Source organism: Antechinus flavipes, chromosome 6 (assembly GCF_016432865.1).
Source record: "Antechinus flavipes isolate AdamAnt ecotype Samford, QLD, Australia chromosome 6, AdamAnt_v2, whole genome shotgun sequence".
In the NCBI taxonomy this organism is placed as follows: domain Eukaryota; kingdom Metazoa; phylum Chordata; class Mammalia; order Dasyuromorphia; family Dasyuridae; genus Antechinus; species Antechinus flavipes.
Genome location: NC_067403.1, coordinates 96,963,890 through 96,978,200, shown reverse-complemented (window position 1 = coordinate 96,978,200; position 14,311 = coordinate 96,963,890). Strand labels below are relative to the sequence as shown.

General features: G+C 32.1%; 1 protein-coding gene across 1 annotated transcript in view; it reads right to left on the bottom strand.

The window, feature by feature from the left end:
• The window catches only part of LOC127541411 (tolloid-like protein 1), a 172,337-nt gene that overhangs the window by 35,999 nt on the left and 122,027 nt on the right, over positions 1-14,311 (bottom strand). The window contains exons 3-6 of the mRNA XM_051966691.1: positions 12,148-12,228; positions 8,685-8,837; positions 7,771-7,888; positions 2,212-2,390 (exon numbers count right to left, since the gene is read on the bottom strand). Of these exons, the coding sequence (XP_051822651.1) occupies positions 2,212-2,390; positions 7,771-7,888; positions 8,685-8,837; positions 12,148-12,228 (531 nt within the window). The remainder of the gene's footprint in view (positions 1-2,211; positions 2,391-7,770; positions 7,889-8,684; positions 8,838-12,147; positions 12,229-14,311) is intronic.

Genomic DNA, 14,311 nt, shown 5'->3' with positions numbered 1-14,311 from the left:
AGAATTCTTGCCTCAGAAGTTGATTATAAAAATTAAGTGAAATAGCATATATTTTTTAAAATTCTCATTATAAAGTATAGTTGACTTAGCTATCATTAAAACATTTCCCATCTATAATTTTTTTGTGATTATACCATGGTGTTTTCCCCACAAGAGCCCTGTGAGGCAGGTAAACAAAATGGCATGGCAGATAAATCACTAGATTTGTGAGCCAAGGAGACCTAGGTTAAAATTTAATCTGAGATATTTAATAGCTATGTGATCTTGAGCCTCAATTTCTCAATTGTAATATAACATATGGATATTATAGATAGATAGATAGATAGATAGATAGATAGATAGATAGATAGATGGATGGATATATAATATATATAATATAAAGATATAACAGCACATACCTCACAGGGCGGGCAGGCCCTGCAATATTCTTCCCTAAATTATAATGTTCTCTGAGTTTAGATTTCTTGGGGGGCTTCTGGGAGCAGCCTTAGTTTCAGTTCAAAGTAATAATCACCTCAAAATCAGCCAGGAGTTAAAGTCCAAATTCTTTAGTGTGTCCTTCAAAGTCTTGAGTTTCAGTCCCTAGCTCCCTCTGAATGTCTCCAGCCAGCACAAAGGTGGAATATGAAATGAATCTGACTTCATCTCCGAGAGTGGGCTTGTCCCTTTCTGACTTGTGAATCTCCTGGACTGAATCCTGACTTGTGAATCTCCCGGAGTCCCCAGCCAGCAAAAAGGTGGAAGTTGGAATGAATCTGACTCTTTCTCTGAGAGAGTGGGCTTGTGGGCTTATGTGGACTTGTGGGAGCTCCTCCTTATATATGCTCTCTTAAAGGTGTGAGCTCTAATAAGTATTAAGTACATAAACATTGTCTCTATCAATTCCAGTGACTTAGCACTTTGAAAGAATTCTAACAAGGTCCTGTGATGATAATATCTAGAAAGTGATTTGTAAACCTTAAAGCTTTATCAGATGATTTTATTAATAATTGTTATCAGTGAAAGAAATGTACCCTCATCTTAAAGATGAAGAAACTGAGGCTTACAGTTTAAAACAGTGACTTGCCAAGCTTCATCATTCAAGTGTTAGAACTCAGTTCTTCTAGCTCTAAGCTCATTCTTTTACAAGATGCTTCTAAAGAGATTACTCTATAAATAAAACTTAAATTTCCCCTGATGGAACTTCATTACAAAACTAAGTGGAACACTGAAACCAAACCTATTGGGCATGAATGTAGATCCTGCTAAGTCAACACCAGTAAGAAAGTCGATGAAATATATCTGGCTTGATCCATATCTTCAGAGTTCTTCCTTGATGAAAAACTGCCCTGGATATACTTCAAATATGAAGAAAACAAGAGGTATAGGCTGATTATGGCTCAGGCACAAGGTGTTGAATTTGGACTCAAGAGATCTGGGCTCCAATCATTCCTTAACACTCTTAGATTGTTTCCTTTTCTAAAAATGATGACCTTTAAGGTCTTCCAGCTCTTATCTATAGTCCTAAGAGCCTAAGACCCAAAAAGTTACCCTAAAACCCAGGACATGATATTCTCCATCTAATACTTCCAAAACATATAATAAATATATTCAGAAAGAACAAAGCCCAAATATCTTAAGAAAATTCATGTTTGTATTACTGACTCATTTCTATTCGAATAACCTTTTGTGTTGGCAAGAGGATTGGGTGGAGGGAATAGGCTGACTCCAGGCTGTAATGTTACCTTAACAAATATAGACTTTTAAAAAGTTGCATTCAAGGTTGAAAATTGACAATGAACAGTGCTTAAAAGAGAAATGTTATCTCTTCAGAAAATAAACAAAATTCAAAATTATTCACCAAAAGACAATCTTTATTTTCATGTGAGACAAATAACATCTTCTAGACTCAACTAACAAGTTTCGAAGCCAAAGGAGCATATCAGAAAGGCTTTCCCTCTGACTACAACAACACAAAGACAGTCTGTCAAAAACACCATCTAAGCATTTACCACATGCCAATCACTTTATGAGGCACAGTGGAAAAACAAAGAAAGTGCAATTCGAATCTTTCTTTCAAAATCAAGAAAATGAATAAACCAAATATTACTTGAAATGTTACATACACATATATATGTTTATTTATTTATTTAAGAGGATAAAATGAAGGAACAAAAATGCAATATAAAAATGCCCAGGGTACCTTAAAATGTGACATGTTTAACACCTCACCTGGCTGGATGTTCTCTCTGATGATGGTTACATGCTTATCTCGGTCTGGTCGTGTATGTTCATGCCAGAAACCTATCACATGGCCCAATTCATGGACAACAATTCCAAATTTATCACAATTCTTGCCAATAGAGATAGCCTGAGGTCCATTGCCTCTTCGACCCACATAAGAACAGCATCTGGAATAGAATGAAAAATGAAAAGAAAATAATGGATAAACTATATGAGGAGTAGTCTATTTGTGAATAATTTAATGCCAATTAAATGTCCTTGTTCATAAAGAGTAAAACAATCCTTAGCTTATAAAATGTGGGGCATTTTTATGAACTTTCCAATCTTATATATCACAAAGTATTCCTGAACAAATTAATGCAAGTTGTTCAAAAATAATCTCCATCTTTCAGAATGTTACAACAACAGAGATAGGTGGAAGGAAGAAAAGAAGGAATAAAAAAGGGAGGGAAGAAGGGAAAAAGAGAGGAAGGTAAGAAACAAACATTTATTAAATATCGGTTACATGCCAGATACTGTGCTAAGTGCTTTATAAACATATACTTCGATTCTCACAAGAACCCTGGAAAGTAGATGTTGCTATTATCCCCATTTTACAATTGAGGAAACTAAAACAGTCAGAGATTAACTGATTTACCCAGGGTCTGAGACCTGATTTCAGGACTTCAGATTTAACACTCTCTCTATTATATCACCTTGTTGCCTGTTAAAAGGATCATTTCCTCAGAAACACATTATAAAGTTCAAAAATTCATTTCACTATTTACAGGAGAATCATAAAAAGATTACATTATCTAACAAACCCAAAATGACAAAACATAACTATTTGGGTTAAGTAGTCTAAAATCATGCGATGTTTTCTCCCAGGCATTCCAATTTAATTCCTAACTCAGTTTTACACAGTAGTTGTCACAACCCAGGTTAACTGTTAAACGTTGTATGCTAAGCTTCCAGAACAATTTCAACCTTTATTTTACTCTTTTTATCTTCTTGGAAAGTGTACTATACTCTTGATCAATTATTATAATAAGTAGCAAATATTCCAGTAACTTCCTCACAAATTCTTTCTTGTGAATACATATTTATAGCCCGCCTACATTTTAAATTCTTTGAGAACAGAGATTAGTCTTTCAAAATCTGTTTCTTTTTTAATTCTAAATTTCCAATATAATAAAGTTTACAATAAATGTATGTTAATGTATTCATAATTTGCATTTTCTACATAGATTGTATTTGTGTGTTAAAATAATCCATCCTCTCTCTCTCTTTCTTTCTCTCTCTCTCTCTCTCTCTCTCTCTCTCTCTCTCTCTCTCTCTCTCTCACACACACACACACACACACACACACACACACACGCACACAGACACACAGACACATACACCTTTCTCTGTCTTTCTCTTTACTCTCATTTGCAGTGTTTTTTTATTTCTGAGGTGTAAATTGTTCACTCTGAAAATTTAATGATGAGTTCTCATAAGCCAGTTTGAACTGGCTCCAGCACATCAGCTATCTTGCAGCTGTAATAGATACTTACTCTAAAATTAAAAAATAAAGTGGCACAAATTCGCTGTTTTTTGAGTCCATACATCATATACATTGAATAATAACTTGCAAAAAGGAAATTAAGCAATGAAACAATATACTTCATGGGTTTGGGGAAAATCATAACTGTTTTATATACTTTGAAGTAAAACAGCAGATGGGGAGTACTTTATAAAAACGAGAAATATTTTATTGTCCTGACAATAAAGCATTAATTACTTCTGTTAATATAGAAGAAAAATGATAGTTTCTATCACCAATATATTTCCTGGCTCTATCAGAAACTCAGTTTTGTGATGATAGTTGTAATGTTCCCCCAAATTTGACTTCTAATTTTGTCTGTGTAGATAAATTCAAATAAGGAAACTCTTCTGTCATTGACATTCTTAAAAGAGAAGTTACATTAAACAGTTAAATGACATGCCCAGTATCCCAAGGCTCCCAGAAGATATTTACAACCAGATTTTCCTAATCTGTAACAGGTTCTGTATCTCAACAGTTTTCATCTGTTTTTAACTTTTTTTTGTTTTTTGCTCATGTTGATTTTATCTTGAAGAATTATAATACAATGAATGTATAAGTTGGCGAAACATATGAATCAAGTGTATTCCACATAGTTTCCCTTCAATAGGTAGGCATTTTTGTTGAGTTTTTTGGGAAATTAATGTGTTTTATGGTTACTATGAAGGTATAATTGCCGATTTTGTTTATTTTGTGAATTCTATAATTAGTATGCTATATATGCTGGATAAGTAAATCTTATGTTAAAATGATTTAAAATTTTCTTTTTTTATGTAATAACATAATATTCAAATCTTCACAACCCACCTGGGATAGTGTGATATAGCACCTGTGAGACCTATGATTCTACTAAAATGCTTCTCTCAGCTTGATTATGCTTCAAAAATAATAAATCAATAAATAGACAAATCAATAAATTGGTTCAAGAAGTAGGAAAAGTGACAAAAAAAACCTTTCCATTTAAAATTACAATAGTAGAGCTTTCTCCATATTATATAGTATAGAGTTTTAGAATATTTTCTTATTTGGGCACTATATTTATTGTTTGAAAATTGCTTCTGCCTTCTGCCTTTTTGCCTTGCTAGAAGATGTTCTTTAGTCTGGCTACAATCCTGTTACTGTTTAGTCCCAGCAGGGAAAGCCTCAGACTGACACATTTCAAACACACACTGGTTAACAGGTCTCTCTCACATTATAAGTAGGCTCCTTCTGTTCCTTTCTGATCCTTTGGATCAAGGCCACTGACCATATAGCTTTATGTATATTATTTCATTTGATCTTTATAGTAATATTGCAGAGAAAGTTTTATATATCTGTTTTACATATCAAGAAGCTAAGGCCTAAAATAGTTAAGTGAATTTCTAAGCATCACATAACTAATAAATGTCCAAGAAGGGAGTGATACCCAGATTTTCCTTATTCCATGAGGAGTAGCATCCAGGTTACTATGTCATTTAGTTCCATGTTCTAATTTTGCCATGAATTATCTGGATTTGGAGGTAGTCAGGAGATACAGTGGATAGAGTGCCAGACCTAAAGTCTGAAAGAATCATCTTCCTGAATAAAAATCTGGCTTCATATACTTATTAGCTATATGCCTCTGGGCAAGTCACTTAACTCTGTTTGCCTCAGCTTCCTAATCTGTAAAATGAACTAGAGAAGGAAATGGAAAACCCCTCTATTATCTTTGCCCTCCTCCCCAAAAAACACTATCAAATCAGGTTGTAAAGAGTCAGATACAAGTGAAACAGTGAACAACAAAAATTCAATGTCAGTTTCCTCATCCAGAATAGAAGGGAACTAGTTTTGATAATATTTCAATTTTTTCTACTTTTAAAATCCTGTATTTCAACAGTTATTCATATAGTATGGCTAATTTCATTTTTTGCCAATAAGATAATTTTCATTGAATTCATTGACTACCATCCCCTTCAAAGTAGTCACATTGTCAGGTTAAAACTAATACTAATGGTTTTCCCTTTGTTCAAAGTATTCTTGGACACATCTCTTCCCTTGGAATTGTCATTTTATGAACCACTCAGTGGGAGAGAAACTTATAATGAGTTATTATTAGGCACTGTTTGGGACTAGAAATAGTTATTTCCCAATTTGGAAATCCAAAGGACTTCTGGTTATTTGGAAAACCAAATGCCCCCTCCAAAAGCAAAGTCTGCAAACCCAGATGGTATGCAAAAGCAATGTGTTGCAGACAGTATGGGCAATTCCAAAGGAGGAATTACAGAATCTTAGAGGGGAAAGGTAATTTAGAGATCATCTAGTCCATCCTTTTCTAATAATATCTTCAACAATTTGAAAGACAATATGGTAAGGTAAAAAGAGGATTGGCTGTAGAAGAATGGAATAGGAAGAAAGGAAGAAATTAAGCTTTTAGAGCATTGTGTTAAGCACTTTAACTAAATATTATCTCATTTGAGACATAATAACCCTGCAAGAAAAGTATTGCTAATATCCTCATTTTACAAATGAAGAAACTGAGGCAGACAAAAATTATGTGTTTCCCCCATGGTCATACAGTATGTTTTTGAAACCAAATTTGGACTCAGGCCTAACACTCAATGCATGGCAACAGTTAGGATTAGATATCAAAGGACCAGAGTTTAGAATCTCTTAAATAAACTGCTATCTTATGATTCCCAATGAGATCTATCCATAATTCAATTAGTGATATATTTGTGGGCATAAATGTCTGTTCAATGATTATGTCTATTTAATGACTATCTTAAAGGGATTAATATTGATTTAAATGAATAACTTCTTACACGGTAACAGCAAGATTGTTCAGTGCTCAATTTTAATTGATTTAGCTCTTCTCAGTAAAACAATGATCCAAGATTATTCTAAAAGACTCATGAGATGCTATATACATCCAGAGACACAATTGGTGGAATTTAAATATAGGTCGAAGCATAGTATTTTCCTTTTTTTTCTTAGTTTTTTTTCCCTTTTGAGCTATTTCTTCATTTACAACATTACTAGCATGAAAATGTTTTACATGAATACACATATATAACCTATATCAAATTGCTTACCATGTTAGGGAGAAGAAAAGGGAAGTAGGAAGGGAAAAAACTTTGGAAATTCAAAATCTTATAAAAATGAATGTTAAAAATTGTCTTTACATATAATTGGAAAAAAATTAAACTATTTTTAAAAATAAATAACTGTATAACTTCCAATATTTTGTTTAAAACTAATATTTTTAAGCATAGTAATATAAACTTATTATATGTATATTAGTCGTATTTCTACAGGAAGAAGACAAAGAGAAATATGTGTAGGATTAACACTGGTAGGATAATTTCTCAATTGCTAGTCTTCTTTCTTCAAACAAATCCATAATTTACTTTGTATTTAATTGTATTCATTCTCTTTATAATCTATTCAGTATAAATTTATTTAATTACTTTGAATTTACTTGGATGTGTTCTCTTTGTATATATTTTGGTATATACACCTACTTGTTGCCTTCACTGTTAGAAAAAGGAACTTTAAAGCAGAAATGCATTCTTTGTATTTGTGTATTTGTATCTTCAGCACCTTGTATAGTCTAAAGACTCTGGAACAGTAATCATTTAAATAATTGCTATAGTTGACATCTAAAAATATGGAAGCAGCTCACTGTCCTAGGAGCCAAGAGATGGAGAGAGTCCTATTTCTGCCACTAATTCAAAAAGTAATTCTGAGGGAATTACATCCACTTTCTCTTGTGAAAGAAAAGAGTATAGTATATGGTTGTTATTTTCCCTCATCACTAGAGTCCAAGTTTCTATACTTTTTTCTTCTACAAAAAATTAAGATTTCCAAAATTAAGAGTAAAATTAATACAAATAAAGCTAACAAAAACAACAAACACTTACTATATGCAAAAAGCTTAAGGAACTGCATTTTTTTATCAAAAAGGTTCAAAGTTAAAATTTCTTTGGTAGCTAAGGTTAAGTAAGCCATCTTTTGTTTCAACTCACCCACAAGGTCTATATGTAAATACAATATAGCTTTCTTCATCACTTCTTTCGATGAAAGTTACACATGTGTGCTTCTCCCAGTGCCTCATTGCCTGCTTGAACATGGCTCGCTGGCTGCCTGAAAGAATGGCATGGCATCAATAAACAAGACATATTCCAAAGACAAAAAAAAAAATGTGTTACAATCATTTGGGTTTCTCTAGACCAAGACTAGTCTGTTAAGTGATACTGCTTTTCATAAAAACTATGTATGTCTTCAGAGCAATGTTATCTCTCTCAATAATGAATGGATTATTATTATGAATCTTCAAGAATAAAGAAATCTTTCATCAGTTTCTAAGCTAGCAAAAGGTATAAAAATGTTTGAATTACTTCAGGTAAAGATATTGATTTTTATGGTATAATTAAAAGAAACAAAAGAAACTCTCCAGGACATTGGATAGAGGATCTCTATCGAAGACTGAATAAGGGAACATGAATGAGTTCCAAATACAAAATTAGAAGAAGCCATGTAAGTATTGAAGTATGAACATTCCTACCTTATATCCCAAGTAATAAAACTAACTATCTTTACCAGTTTGTGTGTAAAAGATGTTATAACTGATGCATAACTTATTCTAGTAGGTTATCAGAAATCATCTGTCAGTAGACAGATTTAGTGACATATGGGAAGCACAGATTTAAAAATGAGAAGAACATTAGACAATTAAAAATATTTTTTAAATGTAAGCACATTCTAGCCTAGTAAAACAGGGTAATTTTTTTGGTAGATATTCTTTTCTTTTCCTTATTCATCTCATATTATCATCATTATTATTATAATTACACAAATATATTTGCCCATCTAATCAGCAAGGTATTATTTTATTATTTCTCTTCCTTTCACCCAAATACACAAACAGAAAGATTCTTACCAGTGAAATTGCCTCCTATCAGGTATGGAATGACACCCCCAGGCCATATTCTTTCAGTTCTTGATGTAGCAGCCCTGGGAACCCTATTTTTTTCATTTTGTCCTGAGAATTTCACAGATGCTTTTCCCTTGGCTGTGTTGTTTTGTTCTAAGCCTGTAGTGACATTTAAAATATGCTATGAAACAGAAGTACTTCATCAGGGATTCTTTTAGCCTCTTAAAGGACAAAGGTCTGAATGTCTTAGTTTCATACTTTTATAAATATGCTGGTTAAAACATACCAAACACACATACACATATATATATATATAACTTCAATACTACACAAGGTGTTATTATGAATCTATGTTTTCTCTTTCTTTCTTTTTTTTTCCCCCTGAGGCAATGGTGATTAAGTGACTTGCCCAGAGTCACACAGCTAAGAAAGTGTCTGAGACCAGATTTGAACTCGGAGTCTCCTGACTTCAGGCTGGTGCTCTATCCACTGCGCCACCTAGCTGCCCCTGAGTCTATTTTTTTCGAAGGAAAACTATCTTTTAACAATTCTACATATTTAAAAGCAATATTAGGCATGAATAATAAATACAAAATAACAATCATAATAACATTTGTATAATACTTAAGATATGCAAATTACTTTATAAGTATTGCTCACTTTATCTTCACAAATAGATGCTACTATTATCCCTATTTTACAGATGGAGAAACTAAAGAAGCTAAATGACTTATTCAATGTCACATGGAAGCAAGCTGGATCAGACCTTAGGACTTCTAGTACCCTATCCACTGGTTCACTTAGCTTCCTCATGCTATATACAATAAGTCCATTGTTTCCTTCTCTAAATTACTAAAAATTCAGCACCAGATAATTAAGATGGCCTTAATAATTAAGATAACGGCTAATGATTAAAGTAATTATGACTATTCAACAAAGTCAAACTGCTATGTTCAAAATTGCTCATCTTAAGAACAAAGTCTGTTTCCATAGTCCCATGGTATCTCTAGAATCTAGAATAGTTCCTAGAACAGAGACACTTAGAGAAGGCACTAAATAAATGTTTCTCAAACTTAATAGAAGTGAAAATAGAAAATAGATTCCAAACATGGAAAACATCAGATTAGAATAAAAGTCATATTATTTGCTGATATGCTCATTGCCAATGATCAAACTATGGCCCGTGGTTCAGATGCAGCAGCTGAGGACGTTTATCCCCCTCACCCAGGGCTATGAAGTTTCTTTATTTAAAGGCCCACAAAACAAAGTTTTTGTTTTTACTATAGTCCAGCCCTCCCACAGTCTGAGGGACAGTTAACTGGCCCCCTATTTAAAAAGTTTGAGGACCCCTAGATATACAATAATATTTGTTTTAATACTGAGCTATATACTTCAAAAGCAAAGCTAAAAATAACATCTTTAACATTGGGATCAATGATTCGATCATATCCAGGATACAGATTTGTAGAGAGAAGGTAGCTGGCATTTATCTCAAATATGGCCTCAAAGGCTTCAGCTGTTAATTGAACAACATATTTCAGGCATTTTTACCTGGTTCTCTCCTCTGCCTGGAATGTTCTTCATTTCTGCCTCTTGGCTTCCTTCAAGTCCCAAATAAAATCTTACTTTCTATACCATTTCTTCTTAATTTGAGTGCCTTCCTTTTGTTAATTTCTTCCAATTTATCATGTATACATGATTGCATGTTGTCTTTCTCTTTAATATGGGCTCCTTAAGAACACAATTTTTTGTTGGTTTGGTTTGGGTTGGGTTTTTACCTTTTATTGTATTCATACAATACTATGCTAAAGTTTAGCACAGTACCTAGTATGTAGGAAATGCTTTAAAAATTATCTATTACCATTTCCTCTAAATCTGAATGTCTTCCCTCTGTTAATTTCTTCCAATTTATCCTATACACATAATCGTTTATATATTGTCTCTTCCCACTAGAACAGGAGCTCTTTAAAGTAAATGCTTTAAAAACTATGTACAAGCAAAATAACAGTTTGGTCATGTATACTTATTGTGTATCTAATTTATAGTTTAATATATTTAACATCTACTGATCATTCTGCCATCTAGGGGAGGAGGGAAGGGAAAGAGGGGAAAAAATGGAACAAAAGGTTCAGCAATTGTCAATGCTGTAAAATTACCCATACATATAACTTGTAAATAAAAAGCTATTAAAATTTTTTTTAAAAGTTCAGAACTGAAAAAAAAAAACTATGTACAGATCGGCTGGTCTTTTTCTAGGCAATTATCAAAATTCTTTTTGTACTTAAAGTTGTAGTTTAGAAAATGTTTTCTCTTTTTTTATTTAATCTATCTATCTTGATATATTTTATATATTTCTACAGTACTTTGATGTTTACAAAGTATTTTATATATCCACCATATCTCATTCAATCAGCATAAAGCATAAATATCAGCAAACACTGAACACCAAGTGTATTAATATGTCTATGTCTTTAATTTTCCTAATTTGTTTTATCAAATGACAAAAGGTTATGGGCCTTCTCTGTTCCTTTTATTTTATCTAATATCCAGCACAATATCATATACAAAGAAAAGATGGATAAATTATGGATCAATACATGGGTTTTTTTAAGTTAAAGTAAAATTGATTGGAGTTTCTCAGTATTAGAATATACCATCCATGTCTTGCTCTAAACCACATCAGTGGGGTAAACCCCATTAGTTGATCCAATATCCATTTCAGAATCCTGAAATATAATCATCCCACAATATAGCATCACATATTGATGTGAATATTCAATTTGTGGTATACTAAAAATAATATAATAAAAGGACATTATTTGGCAATCCCTGAAAGGTAGGTGAATATTTTATAACACAAACCATCCATCTCTTCTTGGAAATGTCAATGTAATTCAATATTAAAGTGGCATCATTGTCAGAGACTTTAACTAGAGCCATTTAAAGTTACTACTTTTCAATCATTTTTTGTATTTCTGTACATCCTGGGATGATGAAAAATATCACAAATGATTAATGTGTTAAGTTTCTTTGAAATGGTGATTTACAGCTTTTCCCTAGTATTTGCTTCATAAAGGAGCCATAATATATGAGACAATATCATCCTGCTTTCAAAATTAATCATTATTTACATTCACCTATAGTATAAAACTGGACATATCTCCATGTTTAATTAAAGTACTCTAGGTTGATATCAAATAAATTAATAATGATGAGCAGTATCATAATGAACACTTATTACATTTTTAATAACGGGATGCTGAAAATAAACTAAACCAAATTTTAGCTACTCTAAATTTTATTGCTTCTACATCACAAGATATACCTGATAATAAAAATAAGCACAATGTCACTCTCTTTCAAAAATATCATAGCATATTAATAAATTGCTTCATAGCAAGACTGTTATAGTTACAAGGTTGATTGTACACCATGTAGAGCAGTCTGATACTTTAAACATTGAAAATACCAGAGCCAAATCTTCTTATCCTGTCTATGAGCTGATACAGAACCCCTCTTTTCTTTGACACACCATGGTCTCCCAGGCCACCTTAAAAATAAGACAGAGAATTATTCAAGTTAGATTTGATTTACATTATTATTTATTTTTTAAAAAGTCTCATTAGAATCTTAATTACAAAATTACATGATTAGTAGTATATGTATGTATCCAAGAAACTTTTGGAAGAAAAGCAAGTGACTTTGTTATTCGGACAAGTTGTAACAATTACATCATCTCATTATTATTTGAAATATTTTTCTTCATTGTGGCTTTGACATCTGGTATTAATAAAACTGACAGATGACATGCTCCACTGTCCTACTAAATGTAGTATTTACCTTTTCATTCTATAAAGAATCAAGTATAATTCAAGATATTAAAAGAGGGGAGGGAAATGATTTGCTTATCTTTACTACAAAGTTTCAGAAGCTCCATCAATAGACTTTTCTTTTGAAACCTCTTAAAACCATAGCTTGTCTTATTTTAAAATATTAATCTACCCAATACTTTAAAATTTGACACTAAAGCATCCCCATGCAACTCTGATAATAAAGAAATTGGGGAAATATGATTATGCTTTAAGATAATGCATATATAATAGGATCAATCAAATTCGTAGAATTGGAAAGAATTAAGAGACAATGAAATTTAGTCTTTATCTCACTAATGAGTAAACTGAAGTTCAGTAAGACTGAATGACTTAAAGAATGTCACATATCCTGGCATATAGAAGGCTTAGATTGTGCCAGGTTTAGAACACAGATCTCCTGGAGCCACACTCTATCTTGGCTTTTTTTTTTAATTCTAAAAAAAATTCCTACTTTTTTCCCATCTCTAAATTTATTTTTAAACCATAAATTTGGGACAGAAATATATTTGAAATATTTGAATCTTGGACTTCCTGACATGAGGTCTAGCACTCTAGCTCCTACAACTACATGGCCTTCCATAACATAGGCACAGTTCAGGATCATAGGACTAGAACTAGAGCATAAGGAAAGTCACGTGAAGTTTAGTAATTTTGGATCAGGAGTGAATTAGAATGGTCAGATCCTTGAATGCAGGGATTTCTTTTGCCTCTTTTAATATCCCCAATGTTTAGCATACTGTCCAGCACATAGTAGATATTTCAAAAATATTTACTGAGTAACTGACTTGCACAAAGTCACAAAGGAATTAAATAACCTACTGAAAACTTGAACCCAAGTTCTATGGCTCTTGACTCTTTCTTTTTCTTGTACGCCAATAATCATAACGAAATATTTCTTTTTCAAACCACTAAGGATCATAGATTAATTACAAACAATTTTTTATGGTAAATACTATCTATAAGATGGGAGTCTGCTTTGGTCAAAGCAATTAAAGAGCATTGGTTATAAAATAGTACAAGGAGCTATGTTTTGTTTTCTTATTGTTTTGTTTTTCCTCTGACATATTTCAGTCAGTTTTCTTTTTCTTTTCTTTTTTGTTTTTTGAATCGACTTTTGTCATAAACATCTATTGCTTCCCTAATTTAGAGGGATGGTAAAGTAGAACCTTATAAGGCAAGTAATTTAGAGGGTTTGCTCAGTGAATAATTATGTGGTTAATTATTTGGATTACATTTGGATATAGCTATTGTACCTCTAGAGAAAAATTTTTGAAATTTTTAGCATTTCACATTTTAGAAGAATGAGGTAATACTGAAATATGTTCATTCCCAGGCAGATGGGGGGGGGGAGTAAGGGGGAGGGAGTTGTTTCAATGTGCTACTCATTGTACAGCCATTAATTAACATAAGCTTCAACCAATATTAATGTCATGTTACTGTGAAATCATATCCATCATAAATTAAGAATATAAAAAAGGGGAAAATAAATATGACTATAATCGGTAAGATGAACAAAAAGATAATTAAATAATTAATGAACAAACCATAGTTAATGAACAAAAACATAATTAAAATCTAATATTTCAGTAACTACAATTGAAATATATCAAGAATTTTTAAGAATCTTAGAGATGATTGTGATTTTCAGGTCAAATATTAGAAAATTGTTAAGCAATTATCATATCCCTGGAACTAAACCTCCTAGTTCATAATATATCAAAGTTTGACATAGATTTAAAATAATTTAAATTATTAATGTCC